At 38.8% G+C, this 20439-nt stretch overlaps 3 protein-coding genes across 3 annotated transcripts; 2 read left to right on the plus strand and 1 right to left on the minus strand.

The window, feature by feature from the left end:
* Nucleotides 1-1033: 1033 nt before the first annotated feature.
* Nucleotides 1034-13638, plus strand: LOC306734450 (uncharacterized protein; the record flags this gene model as incomplete). The annotated part of the gene is made up of 7 exons (XM_079215806.1): nucleotides 1034-1041; nucleotides 1658-2345; nucleotides 3891-3950; nucleotides 4724-4778; nucleotides 5139-5296; nucleotides 6334-6399; nucleotides 13105-13638. The coding sequence occupies 7 exons, from the start codon at nucleotides 1034-1036 to the stop codon at nucleotides 13636-13638; spliced, it is 1569 nt and encodes a 522-aa protein (XP_079071932.1).
* On the minus strand, nucleotides 3974-6746 carry LOC306734046 (GTPase IMAP family member 7-like). Its single transcript, XM_079215375.1, has 2 exons — nucleotides 6686-6746; nucleotides 3974-5619 (listed from the first exon to the last, which is right to left on the minus strand). The coding sequence occupies exons 1-2, from the start codon at nucleotides 6690-6692 to the stop codon at nucleotides 4670-4672; spliced, it is 957 nt and encodes a 318-aa protein (XP_079071501.1). The 5' UTR covers nucleotides 6693-6746; the 3' UTR covers nucleotides 3974-4669.
* Nucleotides 13639-17426: 3788 nt separating the features above from the next.
* LOC306734451 (GTPase IMAP family member 7-like) lies at nucleotides 17427-18266 on the plus strand (the record flags this gene model as incomplete). Its single annotated transcript, XM_079215807.1, has 1 exon — nucleotides 17427-18266. One exon carries the CDS (start codon nucleotides 17427-17429, stop codon nucleotides 18264-18266), a length of 840 nt encoding a protein of 279 aa, XP_079071933.1.
* Between the last annotated feature and the right edge of the window lie 2173 nt (nucleotides 18267-20439).

The raw sequence follows: 20439 nt of genomic DNA on the forward strand, positions 1-20439 counted from the left end.
CCCACACGCACACACACGCACGCACACGCCCTTACAGTAAGTGAAAGTGAAACTTAAATAAAAGCACAGGACCGCATGGAGGACGTCGTCTGGTCGAACACTTTTACTCTTCGCTGATCTCTCTTCTAAAAACATGGACAGTAAGTTAAAGTTACTTCTTCAGAAAGCTTGTACCGTTGTATTAATATACCATAACGTTACGTTATCAGAGAAGCAAGCTGAGCAAACGAGAGCTGCAGCTGCTCGCAGAACAGCGTCGAGAAACACAGATTTTAAACATGACACCGCTTCATTCAGAGTGTTTCCGGTGTTAATGAGCGGCTCTGTTTGTTGTTGAGAGGAGGAGACCTCTGAGTGTAATTCGGCTCCCGGTAAAAACCTCCTTAACGAGGAACAGTGAAGGAATCCTGACCGGGAGAAGCTGACTGCAATGGTGGCGAAGACCACAACTCCCATGATCCCACGCGGCTTCATGACGTCACCAAACTCCACCTGTTGTTATTGGCTCGTTCGTTAGAGCTGCGCCTCGCCTTGAATCCAGACGAGAGCAGCGGCCGCAGCAGGAGCCGTTGACAAAAAACTGTGGTCAAGTCGGACAGTTTTCAGCTGACTTCAAAGAATACACAGGAAGTCACATAAAAAATGACTTCCTGTTAGTTCTGATCTGTAGTCTACTTGTAGTTTACACATCACGTTTGGATTTATTCATGTGTGTTTATAAATACGTATTTATGTAGAAATGTGTGTGTGTAGCTGCATCCTTTGTTCTTGTTATTTCTGCCTGTGAAACATTACATTCCTACTGGTTTTGATATGTGTTGTATAAATAAGATTTTGTATTATCAACCACACAAGATATATTTTTAGATCAAACATGAGACTAACATAAAATGAGAATTTTCTACAACACGTGGTGTTTGCTGTCAAATCTAAGAAAAAATTAGCACTCTGATGTGGCGTTTCCCATCATGCACTGGGCCACGTGTTCAAAGGAGAGCTACTGCGGCGCCTGGCTCTAAAATCTGCGGCCGCCATGCTCTCGTGAGATTATTGATGACCACGTGTGATCGGTTCGGCGCAGAACTGGCTCAACTCGAATTAACCTATTGTCTCGTGAGAGACCTCAAGCTGCAGAAAGCTTGAACATTGTGACGACACTAAAATATGAGTTAAATGTCTTACAAAAAGATGGAAAACAGTAATGCTGAATATTATTATATATAAATATATTAGATGCATTCACTCGTTAAAATAAAAAAAACGTTTCTGGAGGGAGGTCATAAACTTGACCATTGTCAGGGTTGTGTGCTCTCATTAATCAGGTGACTGTACTCTGCCAAATATTGTGAAGGTTGTTTTCATGAGTCACATTATTCCAATTAAACTTAGCTTAATATCATAACAATAATTAAATATGATCAATGTAATAGTTTTGAATCAGGACCTTCAGTGTTTGGATCAAATAGCTATAGGTGAAAACTGAGGAGCGCCAAATCTTGTGAGCTAAAGCGATTATTTCAATGTGTCACAAACAGATTTATTTTACATTGAGGTAAATGTTAATATGAGATCAGACTCTATTCCAGATACATAAAATGACTCAGATTTGGATAAGGGCCAAGAAGCACTAACAGTCACTTTTTTGTGTTGCCAAAAGACACATTTACAGTATTATTGATGGACATTATTCTCTTTCAGTGTCAAACAGGAGAATTGTCATCCTGGGAAAAACTGGAGTTGGGAAAAGCAGCCTGGCTAACACCATATTTGGAGAGAAACTGGTCAAGGTCGGCCACACCGTCAACTCTGACACAAAAAAATGTCAAGCAGAAACTAAATCTATCAATGGAAGAAACATCACGTTGATCGACACTCCTGGTTTCTTCGACACACATCGACCTGAGGAGGAGCTGAAGTCTGAAATAGTGAGGTGCATCATAGAGTGCGCTCCTGGGCCTCATGCCTTTCTCATTGTGCTTAAAGTGGAGAGATACACTGCGCAGGAGCAGGCTGTCATCACCAAAATAATCCAGTACTTTTCCGAAGAGGTTTTCAAGTATGTGACCGTTCTCTTTACTCATGGTGACCAGCTCGAGGAAGAACAGACCATTGAGGACTTTTTCCATGATAATGAGCTTGTGAGTGATCTGATGAAGAAGTGTGGAGGCCGCTGCCACGTCATTGATAATAAATACTGGAAGAACAACCAGCAGGAAGAATACAGGAGCAACCAGTTCCAAGTGAAGGAGTTCCTCAAGACAATAGATAAGATAGTTGAGGCAAACAAAGGAAGATGCTACACCAATGAGATGCTGCAAAAAGTGGAGAAAAAAATAATACGGAAGGTGCAAAGCATTAGACAGTCACATGAGAACATGTCAGAGGAAGAGATTAGAGAGAAGGCTAAAGACAGAGTATCTGAGGGGTTTTGGATTAAATGGGTTCGTACAGTAGACTCTTTGATCCGAGCTTTTTTTGGTCTTCCGATGCTCGAGTAGTTGTCTCAGCTTGATAAGCAGGGCTTTCTCTTCGGCAAATTTGAAATTAAACCTGTAAGGGGCTATGACTCTTGAAGAGTATGATTAAAAAGTCATCTCTCCCAATAAATTGCATGACAATCTTGTTCTAAACAATATTTAACGACTGAGATTAATATGTTCATTCATAAGTAGTATGTTATACGTGTTACTTATTGTTTTGTTGAGGTATCCAACGTATATATCCTCATTTAAGTTTCATTCTCTTTGATGAGTTCTGATTTCTTTCTTTTTATTGAACTAAGAGTGTTTTGGTGTCATATATCACTATGTTCTTCACATATTATCTCATATTATTTATATGATGACAGCCTCATGTGTTTTTCTTTCATTATAAATGTGTATTCACATGTGCTTCTATGTTTACTAAATGGTAATGGTAATGGTAAATGCAAATTTACTCTTGGTTCACCTGATCATTTTGATGGTTTTATTGGGAATTTAAACTTTTGTCTTTTATCTTTTTTTCTATTTTATCTTGGTACATATCATTTACAATGTGTTGTCATTAGTTTCCCACTGGGACTAGCGTGTTGTGTCATGAAGCCCTCTGCTGGGCCCCTGCAGACTGTTCTCAGTCTCCGTGGTAGTTGATCTGTAACAAGCTCCAATGTAATCCACAACGCAGCATCATGCATGATAAACAAGCAGAGCGTCAGAAACAATCTGAGCCAACCAAGTTAGTGACTCACTTAGTCCTGAACACCATTTTAACCTCAGCTTGTAGCAGGTGTGTCATTCAGATGAACGTCCCATAGATTACTACTGTCAGCCTCTCAGGGGAGTGTTGAGAGATCTTGGGGATAGAGATACATCTTTTTAGTTGCATGTGACACTGAAACTGTTCATTGAATTTAAATTGTTGTATGTGAGATAAACTTTAATAAAACTCTTGGCCTTACCATTCCTAAATGACTGAAACCAAACAAAGTAATCTGGTTCTTTAAAACAATTGAAACTCTCTTCCCTTGTCCATCAACCGTGGGATACAGAAGTGACGACTGAATATACCAAATAAACTCAAGGTAAGTATCTTTGGGTGAAGACTTTTGCAGTGTTTGTCATAAATGATGAGATGGGGTCAATAGACAGAAGGTATAGGCAAAATACTCACTTGATAAGGGTTGAGAGGAGTTACAGCCTACTATAGAGGACCGAGAGCGCATGCTGTAAAACACCCTTGATAAAATGTATAACTTGTTAAAAAAATCCTAACGATTTAGCAAGATAAAAGACTGAAGGTCCAATATTGGTGAGGATTATTATTTCCTTCGCAATCACTAGGATATAGCCGACGAAGTGCCACCGCTAGAGTGCGGTCCTGCCTCTTGCTTTTCTCCGTTTGCGCTACAGGAGATCTCTCCCTTTAGGAGACTACGGAGGACCCTCAGAGATGAGCACGTCTGGACTTTGGTTGGAATGAATACAAACCAGTTTTATTTGTTTTTACAATAAAAGGAAGATACAAAAATGAATAATGTAAAACATTTAAAAGAAAAGACAATCTCAAAAGTTTAAATTCCAGATGAACCAAGAGTTCACTTATTTACTTCTCCCTAACATTCAGTCAACAAAGAAGCACATGTGATTACATATTGATACATGAAAGAAAAACACATTGAGGCTTTCATCATTAAACGTAAAGAATATATATGAGAACAAAACACTCCTAGCTCAATAAAAAGAAAGAAATCATAACTCATCAAAAAGAATACAACTTAAATGATGATAAATCATATGAATAAAAAGTAAATTACGCTTTTAGATCACACTTTCTATATGGCTGTAGGTTTAAAGCGCCATGTTTAATAATTGTCAGATAGGCGTAAATCAAACCCAATATGTACAGAGGCTTCAAGAATGTGTTTACTTTTCAATTTATTGAATTATGAAATCAATCAATTGAATAAAATGTGTCAATTATTTTAACAGAATAATAGAGAAATAGGGTCATGTCTAGTGTGTCTCGGACATTTTTAGTGGATACCTCAACAAAACAAAAAGTACAACGCATAACATATTAATCTCAGTGGTTAAATATTGTCTAGTACAAGATTTTCATGCAATGTATTGGGAGACATTACTTTTACTTTCTAACCATACTCTTAAAGAGCTCATTACAGGTCTGAACTCTATTGTTTGCTTTTATCAATGACGACATTCGGTGCCCTCTCTGTTAATTCCAGGGGTGTGTCTGCTGCCTGAGCTGCAAAACATCCTGTAAACGCTCCCACTCCAGCTGTTAGTGCTCCACCTGCTGCACTTCTGGCTAAACCAAAAGCTGAGACAACTACATTCATCATAATTTGTACACCAAAAAGAGCACTTTGCAATGTACCTGTTGTGATATCTGCCAAACTGATCCCAAGCCACTCAGATACTCTGTATTTAGCCTTCTCTCTGATCTCTTCCTCTGACATGTTCTCATGTGACTGTCTAATGAGTTGCATCTCCTGATGTATTCCTTCCTCCACTGCTTCTAGTATCTCATTGGTGTAACATCTTCCTTCGTTTGCCTCAACCATCTTATCTATTGTCTTGAGGAGCTCCTCCACTTGGAACTGGTTGCTCCTGTATTCTTCCTGCTGGTTGTTCTTCCAGTATTTATTATCAATGACGTGGCAGCGGCCTCCACACTTCTTCACCAGATGACTCAGAAGCTCATTATCACGGACAAAGTCCTCAATGGTCTCTTCTTCGGGGATCTGGTCACCATGAGTAAAGAGAACTGTCGCATACTTGAACACTTCTTCAGAAAAGTATTGATTTATTTTGGTGATGACAGCCTGCTCCTGCTCTGTGTATCTCTCCACTTTAAGCACAATGAGAAAGGCATGAGGCCCAGGAGCAAACTCTGTGATGCACCTCACTATTTCAGACTTCAGCTCCTCCTCAGATAAATCAGGAGTGTCGATCAAAGTGATGTTTCTTTCATTGACAGATTTAGTTTCTGCTTGACATTTACTTGTGTCAGAGTTGACAGTGTGGCCGATCTTGAACAGTTTCTCTCCAAATATGGTGTTAGCCAGGCTGCTTTTCCCAACTCCAGTTTTTCCCAGGAGGACAATTCTCCTGTTTGACACTGAAAGAGAATAATGTCCATCAATAATACTCAACATTTGTCTTTTGGCAGAAGAAACAAAACCTTGTTGGTCAGAAGTCCGTTGGTACTTGTTAGATAGCTGCATCAGCATAATAAGAGAATGAAGAATAGTGTCAACATTTTAAAAAAGACCAACGAGCATCAAGAACATTTTATATACATATAGTCTTCTAAAAGTAGAAATCACTGTTCACAATATAAATTAATCTATCGTGGTGAAGAACACAGAGGATCATGTTGTAAACAGGTCTAAAAAGAGATGATCAGGTGTTCTTGGCCCTGATCCAAATATGAGTCCTTTTATGTATCTGGAACAGATATATATATATATATATATATATATATATATATATATATATATATATATATATATATGCAGAAATAATAAATATATATATATATATATAATTCAGTATTGTAGTCTTAATTATTGTTATATTTAACTAGAATAATGTGGCTCATTAAAACAACCTTAACAATATCTAACAATTAAAAGCTGCAAGCTGGATATTTTGTCATAAAATGCATATCATATATTTTATATATAATAATAAAATTCATCATTTGTTTTTTACATCTTTCGTAAGACATTTAACTCATATTTTAGTGTAATCACAGTTCTGTATTTGGCCTCTAATTCTTTAATCGTACAATATATAGTGTTCTGCTTCTTGATGTCTCCCACAATAACAGATGGAGTTTGGTGACGTCATGAAGCAGCGTGGGATCATGGGAGTTGTGGTCTTCGCCACCATTGCAGTCAGCTTCTCCCGGTCAGGATTCCTTCACTGTTCCTCGTTAAGGAGGTTTTTACCGGGAGCCGAATTACACTCAGAGGTCTCCTCCTCTCAACAACAAACAGAGCCGCTCATTAACACCGGAAACACTCTGAATGAAGCGGTGTCATGTTTAAAATCTGTGTTTCTCGACGCTGTTCTGCGAGCAGCTGCAGCTCTCGTTTGCTCAGCTTGTTTCTCTGATAACGTAACGTTATGGTATATTAATACAACGGTACAAGCTTTCTGAAGAAGTAACTTTAACTTACTGTCCATGTTTTTAGAAGAGAGATCAGCGAAGAGTAAAAGTGTTCGACCAGACGACGTCCTCCATGCGGTCCTGTGCTTTTATTTAAGTTTCACTTTCACTTACTGTAAGGGCGGGCGGGCGGGCGTGTGTGTGTGTGTGTGTGCGTGTGTGTGCGTGTGTGTCTGTGTGCGTGTGTGTGTGTTGGGGGAGGGTAGTTTACCTGACTTATAAGAACTTTATTTGTTTAAAATAAAATTGTCCACAGGTTTCATTTTTTTCGTTTATTTTATTTGTCTTGTTGATACATTATAATCCATACAAGAACCAAAACTATTGTCGAACAATTATGTTGTACATAGATTATGGAATCCAAACGAGAGCAGCGGCCGCAGCAGGAGGCGTTGACAATAAACTGTGATCAAGTCGGACAGTTTTCAGCTGACGTCAAAGTAAACACAGGAAGTCACAGAAAAAATGACTTCCTGTTAGTTCTGATCTGTAGTCTACTTGTAGTTTACAGATCACGTTTGGATTTATTCATATGTGTTTGTAAATATATATTCATGTAGAAATGTGTGTGTAGCTGGATCCTTTGTTTCTTTTATGTCTGCCTGTGAGACCTAAATACGAACAGTGGAAACTAGTTTGATTTGAATCATTTTCAAGATTTGATCTCTGATTGCTGTTAAATATTGTTTAATCTTTTATCTGTGATTAATTTGTAAAACAGGATTAAGTGACTAACTTTGAAACTCAAACTGAAAAGGTGTGCAGCCTTGCTGTGTGACCGATACCGTCTCCCAATGTAGGTAAGGCACTGGGAGACGGCTTGTTCAGTGACCTCTGACCTCGGTAACGAACACCCCAAAATCTACATGCAAGACGGTCTCAGCCTGCTTAGGGGTAAGTTAATTGCAAATAGTACTCTGCACTGTAACAAGTGTATGTAGTTTTCACAGTAATATTACTGTATACTGGCCATATTCTTACTGTATAACTTCTATACAGCATGTTGCTGTTGATCTGCAATGCATCATGGTCAAAATTCATTCCTTTGCTGTAAATAACTGTTGCTGTGAATCACAATACAGTCATTTTAAGAGGGAATACACCATAATCCGTTTTAGCATTATTTTCAACACAGATGTTAGGTTTAGCTATCACACAGACAGAGGGGAAAACAACATTGTTATACCTTCGTTGTGTTACAAAAAGATGACAGTAGACTATAACGTCGTATGCCGATGCTCCAACATTTCTGACCAGAGTCCACTTCAACTTCAGCAACAGCAAGGTAACGAAGCTCATTATTATTCCTTCATATTTCCTTTTTGCCAGGCATTTTGCAAATGTACATTAATTACAGACAGCACAGTCTTCTCAAGTAAAGTTACCGTGTAACGTTACGTGACTTTAAGAGGGAAGTAGAGACACTTTCCTGCACTAGTAAGCTAACGTTAGTGTTACTAATATTACCAAAATATAGTATTTGCTCATTAAATTGTGATATAAATCATCTGGCTTCATATAGTTGATGCATGGTATGCGTTTAGTGTAACTTGTAAATTAATTGGAATTGTGTATGTGTGAAGCCGTCGCCGTGTGTGTGTGTGTGAGTGTGTGTGTTGGTGCGCTAGTTAGCTAAGGCTAGCTCCGTTTGAAGAAGTTTTGACTCTTTTCTCTCTTGCTAGCTACCGTGCGGCACAACGTGTCACGAGTAACGTTACCGAGCAACACTGAAGGTGAACCAGAACGTTGAGAGTGAACCAGAGCGCCACAACCGGTCAGACTTTTACACAGCACAACATGGCGGGTGTTTTCTGAGCTAACGCTACATAGCAGGGCAGACTGCAACAGCTGGTATAAAGTTGGATACATTGCTGCTAGCTTAACCCTGCTGTCGTGTTCGGGTCTAATCTGACCGATTTAATCAATCATAAATATTATTGTGTTTTACATCTTATTGCCCCAAGACCTGATGATATCCTCCACACTAGGCATTTGAACATATACAATTGCTGATCACATTCCCCCACACACACACACACACACACACACACACACACACACACACACACACACACACGTGTGAACACCTGTTCACAGTCCCATATAGAAAGTTGTACACATTTTAAACTTCAAACCATAAAAGCAGGTGTTTGTTATGGGAACCATCTCTGTCCTGCTTCATGTGCCCGTCCCACACCTTCCAGACTAAACAATGCTTATCTTCTCACTTTCCCCCTAAATACACCTGGAACATCAAAGTAAGGGTTTCTTTCATGTCTCTCCTAATGAATACAGTACTATTGTCTGTTTATTTTGTGTTGCAGGAAACCTCCACCAGGCTGATGTTGAGGCCCAGGTGTCCCTGCTGAGCCTCAAGGCTCATCATGTTGGTAAAATCCCAGTACCAGACAAAACACCACATAGGCTGACATCGTCAGTAGTAGAAAAATATTGTGGTATTTCTAATGGGAATCGGTAACCAATGTCTCTCTGTCCTTCCACTGCAGAGAAGAGGACTCCTGCCCTGGAAGAGACTCCAGTTCTTTAAAGTAACAATAAAATCAGTCATGGACATTTTTTTTTTTTTTTCAGTTCAAATAGTTTTTATACATTTCCCCCTTGACCTGAATATTTTATTGCTTCCAGTGCTTGAATTTTTCTGTTTAATGTCAAATTATGTTTACATTGTCATAGTAACTTGAAGAAAGAGGAATGTATGTTTAAGAATACCATAACATTTGTTGTTGTTTACAAAACCTTTTTGTTTTACAAACTAAAAACTAAATGTAAAACTTAGAACTGCATCTTCATTTTATAGTATGTAATTAGTTTACTGTTATTCATTTATATGTAAAATTAGGATTTAAACAGTAGTCTAGGATTTGCTGTATACTGTACATGGTTACTGTGATGACAAGTACAGTATTTTGATACTACTGTAATAACAATGACGGTACTGAGATTATTACTGTAAAAATGACTACACACAGGTACTGTGATTAATTGTACATTAAGCAGTGTGAAATATACTACAGCTACTTACTTGCTAATTGCTGCCAGCAAGTTACTGTAAATTCTACATTTATCTTGTTGCAGTGTGAGTTTAAGTTATTACTAATCAATAACATTTTCATATTATTTCCTCTTTTATCTTGGTACATATCATTTACTATCATTTAGCATAACTTACGGCTTCACCTTTCAATAAATAGAAATCAGTGAAGGGTTAATGCATATTAATTAAACAGCAGCAGAAGCATGTGAATTAATCTCAGCACTTCTGTCACATAGCTTTACATAACTGCTTATTCCAGTTAAGTTGTTATTTATTCCAACCTCCACACTCATACAGTACCTGATAACAGGTCAACAAGGTACTGATAAACAAAGGTTATTTACAGTTTCTGACTGATGTTCCTTCATAGTTCATAGCCCATGAATGCATAAAAGACAGTTTCCTGATGAGCACCCTGACTTGGCAGGTGAGCTGTTCAGGGCGGTTACTGTGGTTGGGAAGATACAGCTTGAAAACAATGTTGTTGTTTTATAGTGTTATTACTGGCAGCAGTCATATTCAGCTGGAGACTATTATACAGGCTGTATACCAGACTCACATTATTTTACCCAGTGTACAAGAAACTACGGTGAACAGGTAAATGCAGCTCCATGACGTGGGTCACTCACAAACACGGCTCCATTCACTGCCATCACAGATGATTAAAAACTCAGTGTTGCATGAGTGCATTTTACATGAATACTGTATAGTGAAACATAATATCCTGTAGCATTAGGCGTCTCATTAGGCATCAAGAATATCATACGTGATAAATGGAATACGTAGCCTTTATGAATTTCTTGTCAAAGAGGGAGGACGGCAGCTGCGCCTTCTCTTTCCTTTTCAGGGTGGAGTGTTTGTGTGAGTCGGAACAAACTGAAATGTCTTTTATTAATCTGTTTTTATTTGCAGCATCCATACTCTGGAAACAGACGGAAACAAAAAGGCCTCTGTGTTCAACCTGTGGCCTTAAACTCTTGCTTGTGAATGCAGAAACAAGTCAAAGTTTATTCTTGTCTTTAAAACATAGAAATTACAGTTATTTGCTGTTTTGGGGAACCTCAGAAATTGCTGCTTCAAAATGTACATCAACATTGCAAGTGACCATGTATTCTGACAAAGGGCTGACCAAAACAACAATGTGTTTGGCATCTTAATACTTTCCAACTTCCTCACCCCATTTGTGGCACACGGATCCAATCAGCACCGAGCACAATTGATCCCCCTAAAGATGTAAATCTTTTAAAACAAGTTACGATATATACAGTATAATTCCTTTTCAAGGCTCAGTAATTAACAGCTCGTAACTTCAACTTTGGCACTGTAGTTGTTATCAAACATTACTCAAAAAGAAGTAAATAATGCATTTGTTGGAGACTAATTTCAGATCATTTTGGTGCTTTTGTGAGTATTTACAGCTTCATAGTGTGTGAGGGATGAACTCAAAATGAACTGCAGAGGCCATCGTCAGCGATGTGGAACATGTCACCCAGTGAAACATGTTTTCATAGTCTTGGGAAAACAACGGTGGTACATCAGGTTTTTATGAAAATGCAACACATGAACAACAAATATAACAATAAAGAATCATCACCATTAAAGGGTCCACCAGTGATTTAGTTTAACAAAACACTCCAAAGTCCATGACTCAACAACCACTTAAATATGTAAGACAGTGAGTTAAAGAATGTGAGATAAATATGTATTTACATTTTTGACACATTTTACAAATAGTGTTTAATATTGTTTTACATTATGAACCACAATAACCACAACTATAGTCGAACAAAATGAAGTTGTACATAGATTATGAAACATTTGATGTTTCGCTCTGTAACAGGAAACAGGGAACAATGTTTCAGCAGGAGACAGAAATACAAACAACAGTGGAAACTAGTTTGATTGAAATATTTCAAAGATTTTATCTCTGATTGCTGTTTAAAATGTTTTTGTCGCTGCGTTCTGCTTGTTCATCATGCTCAAGTCCGCAGGGGCCCAGCAGAGGGCGCCCCTGACTCACAACACGCTAGTCCCAGTGGGAAACTAATGATAACACATTCTAGATGATATGTACCAAAATAAAAGAGGAAATAATATGAACATGGTATGGATTAGCAATAACTTAAATTCACAGCTGGCTGAGACGGTGTTGCGTGTAGATATTGCGGTACGTTCGTTACCGAGGTCAGAGGTTACTGAACAAGCCGTCTCCCAGTGTCTCCCCACACACACACTGTGCACACAACACTACAAACATACCAGGACACAACTGTCCAGCACCCTAATGTTCAAGAACACCGGTTTCAACTTCTCTCTATAGTTATTTGCACCAAATCAACCTTACAAAACCAGAAGCATACCAGGACACTGCCAGCATCCTAATGTGGGAGATTACAAGTTCAATTTCTCTCTGATTACATACGGAAGTCCAACGGAGTCCTGATTGCTCGTCAAATCCCATTGTCGTCGCCAATTGTAATGGAAATTTACTTTATCAATCTCCTTTAGGGAAAACAAATGCAATGTGAAACACTTAAATGTCTTTAAGTATTTATTAAACATAAATTTGGAATAATTCAATTGAATGGGCAGAGCTCTTCACCACAGATAGTTCGGTGGTCCTACCGAGAAAAATAGTTCAACAGAGATTTATACAAATACAATTATTTTGGAAATGTTTGCCCTTCCCCTCCTGAGCTGATCTCTGCTTCCAGAGTCCAGCAATATAGTTGTTTTAGAACACTATGATCGATTTCCACCACAACACACACACACACGCACACGCACACACGCACACACACACACACACACACACACACGCACACACACACACGCACACACACACACACACACACACACACACACACACACACACGCACACACACACACGCACACACACACACACGCACACACACACACACACACACACACACACACACACGCACACACACACACACGCACACACACACACACGCACACACACACACACACACACACACACACACACACACACACACACACACACACACACACACACACACACACACACAGTAAGTGAAAGTGAAACTTAGGTAAACGCAGAGTGCCACAGGAGAAAAGAGACACGTCGACTGGACTCGAAAACTTTTACTCTTCGCTGATTTCTCTTCTAACAACATGGACAGTAAGTTAAAGTTACTTCGTCCAGTTATTATTATTTGTTAAGGCTGCTCACTGTAAATTACTTTATGACATAACTCATAATGGAAAGTTAGAAACTAATTATGGCTTTCATGGAGTACATGGTGAATATGTGGAAGAATGTTTTAAAACATTGTTTTTACAAGAACCACCATCTTGAAAAGAGAAGATTGTTTGCAGAAGTGAAACTTTAGAAGAAGTGTGGAGGCCGCTGCCACGTCATTGATAATAAATACTGGAAGAACAACCAGCAGGAAGAATACAGGAGCAACCAGTTCCAAGTGGAGGAGCTCCTCAAGACAATAGATAAGATGGTTGAGGCAAACGAAGGAAGATGCTACACCAATGAGATGCTAGAAGCAGTGGAGGAAAGAATACAACAGGAGATGCAACTCATTAGACAGTCACCACGAAACAAGTCAGAGGTACAGATCAGAGAGGAGGCTAGAGACAGCGTATTTGATTGGCTTTTGGTCAAACTGACAGGTATCACAGCAGGTGCATTGTTGGGAGCTCTTTTTGGTCTCGCAGAGATGATGAAAGACGTTCTCACAACTTTAGCACAAACAGAAGGAAACGCTGTAAGGTCCGAAGTCACAGTGGAAAGGGCAGTCGGTGCTGCTTTAAGAGGAGCGATGAAAGGATGTATAAGAGGACACGAAGCAGCTGAGGGAGCAGAAACACCAAGCGCAGCAGCAAAGAGGGTAGCAGACACTTTCATGAAATAACACAATTCGTATCATGAGCCCGTGATAATACAGCCAGAGATGAAACAGAATCCAAACCAATAATCAGACGTTACTCTTAAAGACGGGAGAGAGAATGTATCATTAAAAAGTCACACCTCTTTTTAAATAACATGACATCTTTATCCATTGAGATGATCACATTTAAATCATATGTAATATGTAATTCAAACTTTAGTCGCTTATTCCGGTTTCACAAGCAATTAATTTTTTCTTTATTCACCGTACACTATACACTTACTTTTACTTCAGATTTTATATTGTACACACATGTCTGATCCATGTTTTTAATAAGCATAGTGACACTGCTTTGTACTGCAGCTGAACTGTGATGCTCTCTAACACCTCTACTTCCTAAAGGAGCGAGAAGCGAGACCCTAAAGCAGGGGTATTCAACTAAAATGTTAAGAGGTCCAGTTAGAGAAATTTTCTTGAAGCAAAGGTCCAGAAGATCATAATGTCTACTATTTAGTAGATTATTTACTATTTAGTAGATTTAACTATTTAGTGTGATAGATATTTAAGTAGCCTGGTAGTTGTATCAACATCTGCATGTAATCAATACCTTTCAAATCAAATGAATTCAGTCTGATTAAACCACTTTTAAACAATATTTATTATCACGTATCATAGAACTGGACTTATGTGTGACTGCAGATATGTATAATGTTCTCTCATGAACTAAATAAAAGTAGGGCTGCATTTTAAAATAAATACAAAATGAAAACGATGCATGTAATAATAATAATCAAATAAAGTGCTTAACTTCAGAACAATTAAAAATAGTGAGGAAAAGCTTAAATGTCCCCGTTTCTGTTTCAGTCTCAAACAATTTTACAGATAATAAATCTCAACACATCTTAACAATTTAACAGTTGTAGAGCATCACTCTTGCATCCCACTCCCCCACTTTGTTACTCAGTGGGAGAATTGAGCTCTAGCTTGTCCTGCCAGGACTTTAAACCTGGGCTTGAATGGAGTCAGGGCCATTCTCATGCACATGTGGAGGTGCTCATTGGTGAGCCTCCAACGATATTTATTTTGAATGATATTCATCGTGGAGAAAGCTGCCTCGCAGTTGTAGGTGGAGCCAAACATGGTCAAGATGTATATGGCAACTTTCCTCAGACCTGGAAAAGCTGTCTCAGGGACCGTTTGGAGCCAGAGAGTGGAAGGGTCAGTTCTTAGAAACTGGTTGGCTCAGGATCCTGATTGACTGTTCATATTGGGCTGTGAGGCCACTTATTTTCTGTGATCTCACTTTGGATTTGAGTGGGTATGTTTGTTCAAAAACCTTTATGTTTTGTCTCATAATGGCGTTTCACATTGCCACTTTTAATAAGTGCCACGGTTTCTGAACATATAAGACACACTGGTTTTGTGCTCCCTGTGGGAAGTATGAACAGAAATGAGTCTGTCCATTCCGGATTAAATGCTCTATTTTCGCTGTCAACTTTTCTTTTTTAGGAGAGCGACATTTGTTCCTTATGTTTATCTCCCTTTCGCTGTCTCACTCGCCTTTTTCTCAACTTTCTCCGGCGCAGTCGTCCTTTTCTCTCCCTTTGTTTTTAAAATGTATCGCTATCTTTCTTTTTATTTCTACCGTTTCAATGTGTAACCTGCCTCTAACTTTTTCATCTGTCTGCGCAGCGCTGTCTGTTGAGACGTAATGTTTACCGCCGAGAATGCATAGATTTGATTGGCTGAGTGGTATCACGTGGGATGGCTTAACTCGCATGCAAAGGATGGATCCTGGCGATCTGAAAGAACTCTCTCCCTATAAAACTAATATAACTAATATCGCTCCTTCATCAATGAGGAAGTGAGCTGCCTTTTTTGTCCGGTGGGAGCGGCCAGCTTATCAGGTGAATTTCAGTAAGCCTGCCCGGGAACAGGTTTAAATTTTTGGCTGTGTTGCTATGGTGATTAATCTAAGCTTGCTTCGAGAAACCGAGAAAGCCAGACCTACGTCATCTTATCCTGACAATTAGCCCGCTAACCCAGTAAGCCAGGTACGAGAAATAGGACCCTGAAGTCTTCCTAACAGGATCCTGCTTGTTATTATTATTATTGTTAGTCATATCTGCAGTCTGTAGGTTTAATTTAAATATATATATTTATACTTTATAACCACCCTGTAAATAACATGACATCTTTAACCATTGAGATGATCTTGTTTCATCATATAATATGTAATTCAAACTTTGCCACTTTAACAAGCAATGTATTTTTTCTTTATTAACCATACATACCTACTTACACTTACCTGTGCTTCATATTTTAAATTGTACACACATGTCTGGTCTATATTGTTTATATTCTATGATCCATGTTAACCTGTGTTGGCTTTGTATGTCATTTTAGATTTTTTGGGGGGTCTTTCCTAATTTGTGTTGCAACAGCTGCACAGCAATTTGCCTCGTGATGAAACAACTTCTATTTATTTTTCCTGCAAAATGTCTGAGGTGTTGTTTAATATGTATTTTTATTATTTATTTCAATATCTCTCTAGATCTTTAGAACATGTTTAAATTAAACTAGTTTCCACTGTTAATTGTATTTCTGTCTCCTGGTGAAACATTGTTCACTGTGTCCTGTTGTAGAGCGAAGTAAAAAATGTTTCATAATCTATGTACCTATGAAACTTAAATAAAAGCACAGGACCGACGAACACGTTTACTCTTCGCTGCACTCTCTTTTAAAAACATGGACAGTAAGTTAAAGTTACTTCTTCAGAAACGCAAAGTAATAAGAAAAGAGGAAATCCAGACAGAGGGAAGGTTCTGTCGTTACAGACACCACCACGCACTTCTAGTGGGTCATAAGTGATGATTCAGAGTTGATTATTTGTGTCATTAAATCTCCTGCATATCATAGCTTGTACCGTTGTATTAATATACCATAACGTTACGCTATCAGAGAAACAAGCTGAGCAAACGAGAGCTGCAGCTGCTCGCAGAACAGCGTCGAGAAACACAGATTTTAAACATGACACCGCTTCATTCAGAGTGTTTCCGGTGTTAATGAGCGGCTCTGTTTGTTGTTGAGAGGAGGAGACCTCTGAGTGTAATTCGGCTCCCGGTAAAAACCTCCTTAACGATGAACAGTGAAGGAATCCTGACCGGGAGAAGCTGACTGCAATGGTGGCGAAGACCACAACTCCCATGATCCCACGCTGCTTCATGACGTCACCAAACTCCACCTGTTATTGTGAGAGACATCAAGAAGCAGAACACTATATATTGTACGATTAAAGAATTAGAGGCCAAATACAGAACTGTGATTACACTAAAATATGAGTTAAATGTAAAATCCAAACAAGTAATATAAATAATAAACGGTGAAAAAACAGTAATAAAACAGTAAAAAACTACAATACTGAATTATATATCCAGAAATAATAAATATAACTATTATTATGAACAGTAAGCTATTATTTCAACGTGTCACAAACACATTTATTTAAAATCAAGGTAAATGTTAGTATCAGATCAGACTCTGGTCCAGATACATAAAAGGACTCATATTTGGATCAAGGCCAAGAAGACCTGATCATCTCTTTTTAGACCTGTTTACAACATGATCCCCTGTGTTCTTCACCACGATAGATTAATTTATATTGTGAACAGTGATTTGTACTTTTAGAAGACTTCATGTAGATAAAATGTTCTTGATGCTCGTTGGTCTTTTTTAAAATGTTGACACTATTCTTCATTCTCTTAGAACGGACTTCTGACCAACAAGGTTTTGTTTCTTCTGCCAAAAGACAAATGTTGAGTATTATTGATGGACATTATTCTCTTTCAGTGTCAAACAGGAGAATTGTCATCCTGGGCAAAACTGGAGGGGGGAAAAGCAGCCTGGCTAACACCATATTTGGAGAGAAACTGGTCAAGGTCGGCCACACTGTCAACTCTGACACAAAAAAATGTCAAGCAGAAACTAAATCTGTCAATGGAAGAAACATCACGTTGATCGACACTCCTGGTTTCTTCGACACAGATCAACCTGAGGAGGAGCTGAAGTCTGAAATAGTGAGGTGCATCATAGAGTTTGCTCCTGGGCCTCATGCCTTTCTCATTGTGCTTAAAGTGGAGAGACACACAGAGCAGGAGCAGGCTGTCATCACTAAAATAATACAATACTTTTCTGAAGAAGTGTTCAAGTATGCGACAGTTCTCTTTACTCATGGTGACCAGCTCGAGGACGAACAGACCATTGAGGACTTTGTCCGTGACAATGAGCTTCTGAGTGATCTGATGAAGAAGTGTGGAGGCCGCTGCCACGTCATTGATAATAAATACTGGAAGAACAACCAGCAGGGAGGATACAGGAGCAACCAGTTCCAAGTGAAGGAACTCCTCAAGACAATAGATAAGATGGTTGATGCAAACGAAGGAAGATGCTACACCAATGAGATGCTAGAAGCAGTGGAGGAAAGAATAAAACAGGAGATGCAACTCATTAGACAGTCACATGAGAACATGTCAGAGGTACAGATCAGAGAGGAGGCCAAAGACAGAGCATTTGATTGGTATTGGGTGCAATGGGTTGCTTTACCTTTCATTGCTTTGATCGGAGCTCTTTTTGGTTTCGCCATGCTCAGATAGTTGTCGCAGCTTCATAGGCAGGGTTTTCTTTAGCCAAATGTGCTTACTTCTAATTGAGTTGTTACATTTAAGAGTAATCACATTATTGAAACAGAGTGACACTGTGGCACTGCTTTGTACTGCAGCTGAACTGTGATGCTCTCTAACACCTCTACTTCCTAAAGGAGCGAGAAGCGAGACCCTAAAGCGTAACAGCAACATTCTGTGCTTTAGACATCTGGCTGACTCTCACAAAGGAAACCTCTGAGCATATCCATCTGACAATTATGAAACATGGATCTTGAAACTTAGCCATATAGGAAGTGTGATCTTAAAGTGTAATGCACTTTTTATTCACAAGATGTATCCTCATTTAAGTTGCATTCTCTTTGATTTCTTTCTTTTTATTGACCTAAGAGTGTTTTGGTCTCATATATCACTATATTCTTCACATATAATCTCATATTTAGTGTACATTTTATGATTTCAGCCTCAATGTGTTTTTCTTTCATATATCAATATGTAATCATATGTGCTTCTTTGTTGACTGAATGTTAAGGAGAAGTAGATAAGTGAACTCTTGGTTCACCTGATCATTTTGAAGGTTTTGTTGGGAATTTAAACTTTTGACATTTTGTCTTTTCTTTTACATTATTCATTTTTGTAACCGTCTATCTTCCTTTTAAGTTGCATTCTCTTTATTGAGTGTCGATTTGTTTCTTTTTAGTGTGTTTTGGTCTCATATATTCCTATATTCTTCACATATAATCTCATATTATCCAGTCTCAATTTAATGATGACAGCCTTAATGGATTTTTCTTTCATGTATCAATATGTAATAACTGTGTTGACTAAATGGTAAGGAGGCGCAAATAAGTGAACTCTTAGTTCACCTTATCATTTTGAAGGTTTTAAACTTTTGGCTTTTTTTTACAATATTAATTTTTGTAACCATTTATCTTCCTTTTATTAACAAATAAAACTGGTTTGTATTCTGTACATTCCAACCAAAGTCCAGACTTGCTCATCTCTGAGGGTCCTCCGTAGTCTCCTAAAGGTGAGAGAGCTTATTTATCATGCATGATGCTGCGTTGTGCATTACAACAGAGCTTATTACAGATCAACTACCACGGAGACTGAGAACAGTCTGCGGGGCGCACCACTCAAGTCTGCAGGGGCCCAGCAGAGGGCCTCATGACACAACACGCTAGTCCCAGTGGGAAACTAATGACAACACATTGTAAATGATATGTACCAAGATAAAAGAGGAAATAACATGAAAATGGTGTGGATTAGTAAAAACTTAAATTCACGTGTATATTTGCAATTATCGCCCCCGCCACCTGTAGACGAGTCCGCCTACAGGTGGGAGACTGACCACCTGGTGACTTGGTGCAGCCAAAACAACCTGGAGCTCAACGCTCTGAAGACAGTGGAGATGGTTGTGGACTTCAGAAAGAACGCAGCCCCACTACCAAGGACAAGGCCAGGCTGCAGAGCATCATCCGCTCTGCTGAGAGGGTGATTGGCTGCAATCTGCCTTCCCTCCAGGACTTGTTCGCTTCCAGGACTCTGAAGCGAGATAGGAAGATTGTGGCTGACCCCTCTCACCCTGGTCACAAGCTGTTTGAGTCCCTCCCCTCTGGCAGGAGGCTGAGGTCCATCAGGACCAAGACCTCACGCCACACCAACAGTTTTTTCCCATCGACAGTCGGGCTCATCAACAGAGCCGGGTCCCTCACTGACTGACTGTCAACTCCAGGACTTTTTTTTAATTTTTTTCTCACTCCCCTGCACTCCTCTTATTTAAGCACTCATGTCACTTAACACACACTAACTTAAACACACCTCACTTTAACATACACAATCCTCGTTTGCGTAAACATTCTTGGCAAATAAACGGTTTCTGATTCTGATTCTGATTCTAACCACAGATAAAAGATGAAGTCAAAGATCAAACATTTTTAACAGCAATCAGAGATGAAATCTTAATTTACACTATTGTTTGTATTTCTGTCTCCTGTTGAAACATTGTTCAGTGTTTCCTGTTACAGAGCAAAACATAAAATGTTTCATAATCTATGTACAATATCATTTTGCTCATCAATAGTTGTGGTTCTTTGTGGATTATAATGTATCACCAAGACAAATATAATAAACGAATACATTGAAACCCAGGGAAAATGTTATTTGA

This window comes from Taurulus bubalis (genome assembly GCF_910589615.1).
Source record: "Taurulus bubalis genome assembly, chromosome: 3".
Lineage (NCBI taxonomy): Eukaryota > Metazoa > Chordata > Actinopteri > Perciformes > Cottidae > Taurulus > Taurulus bubalis.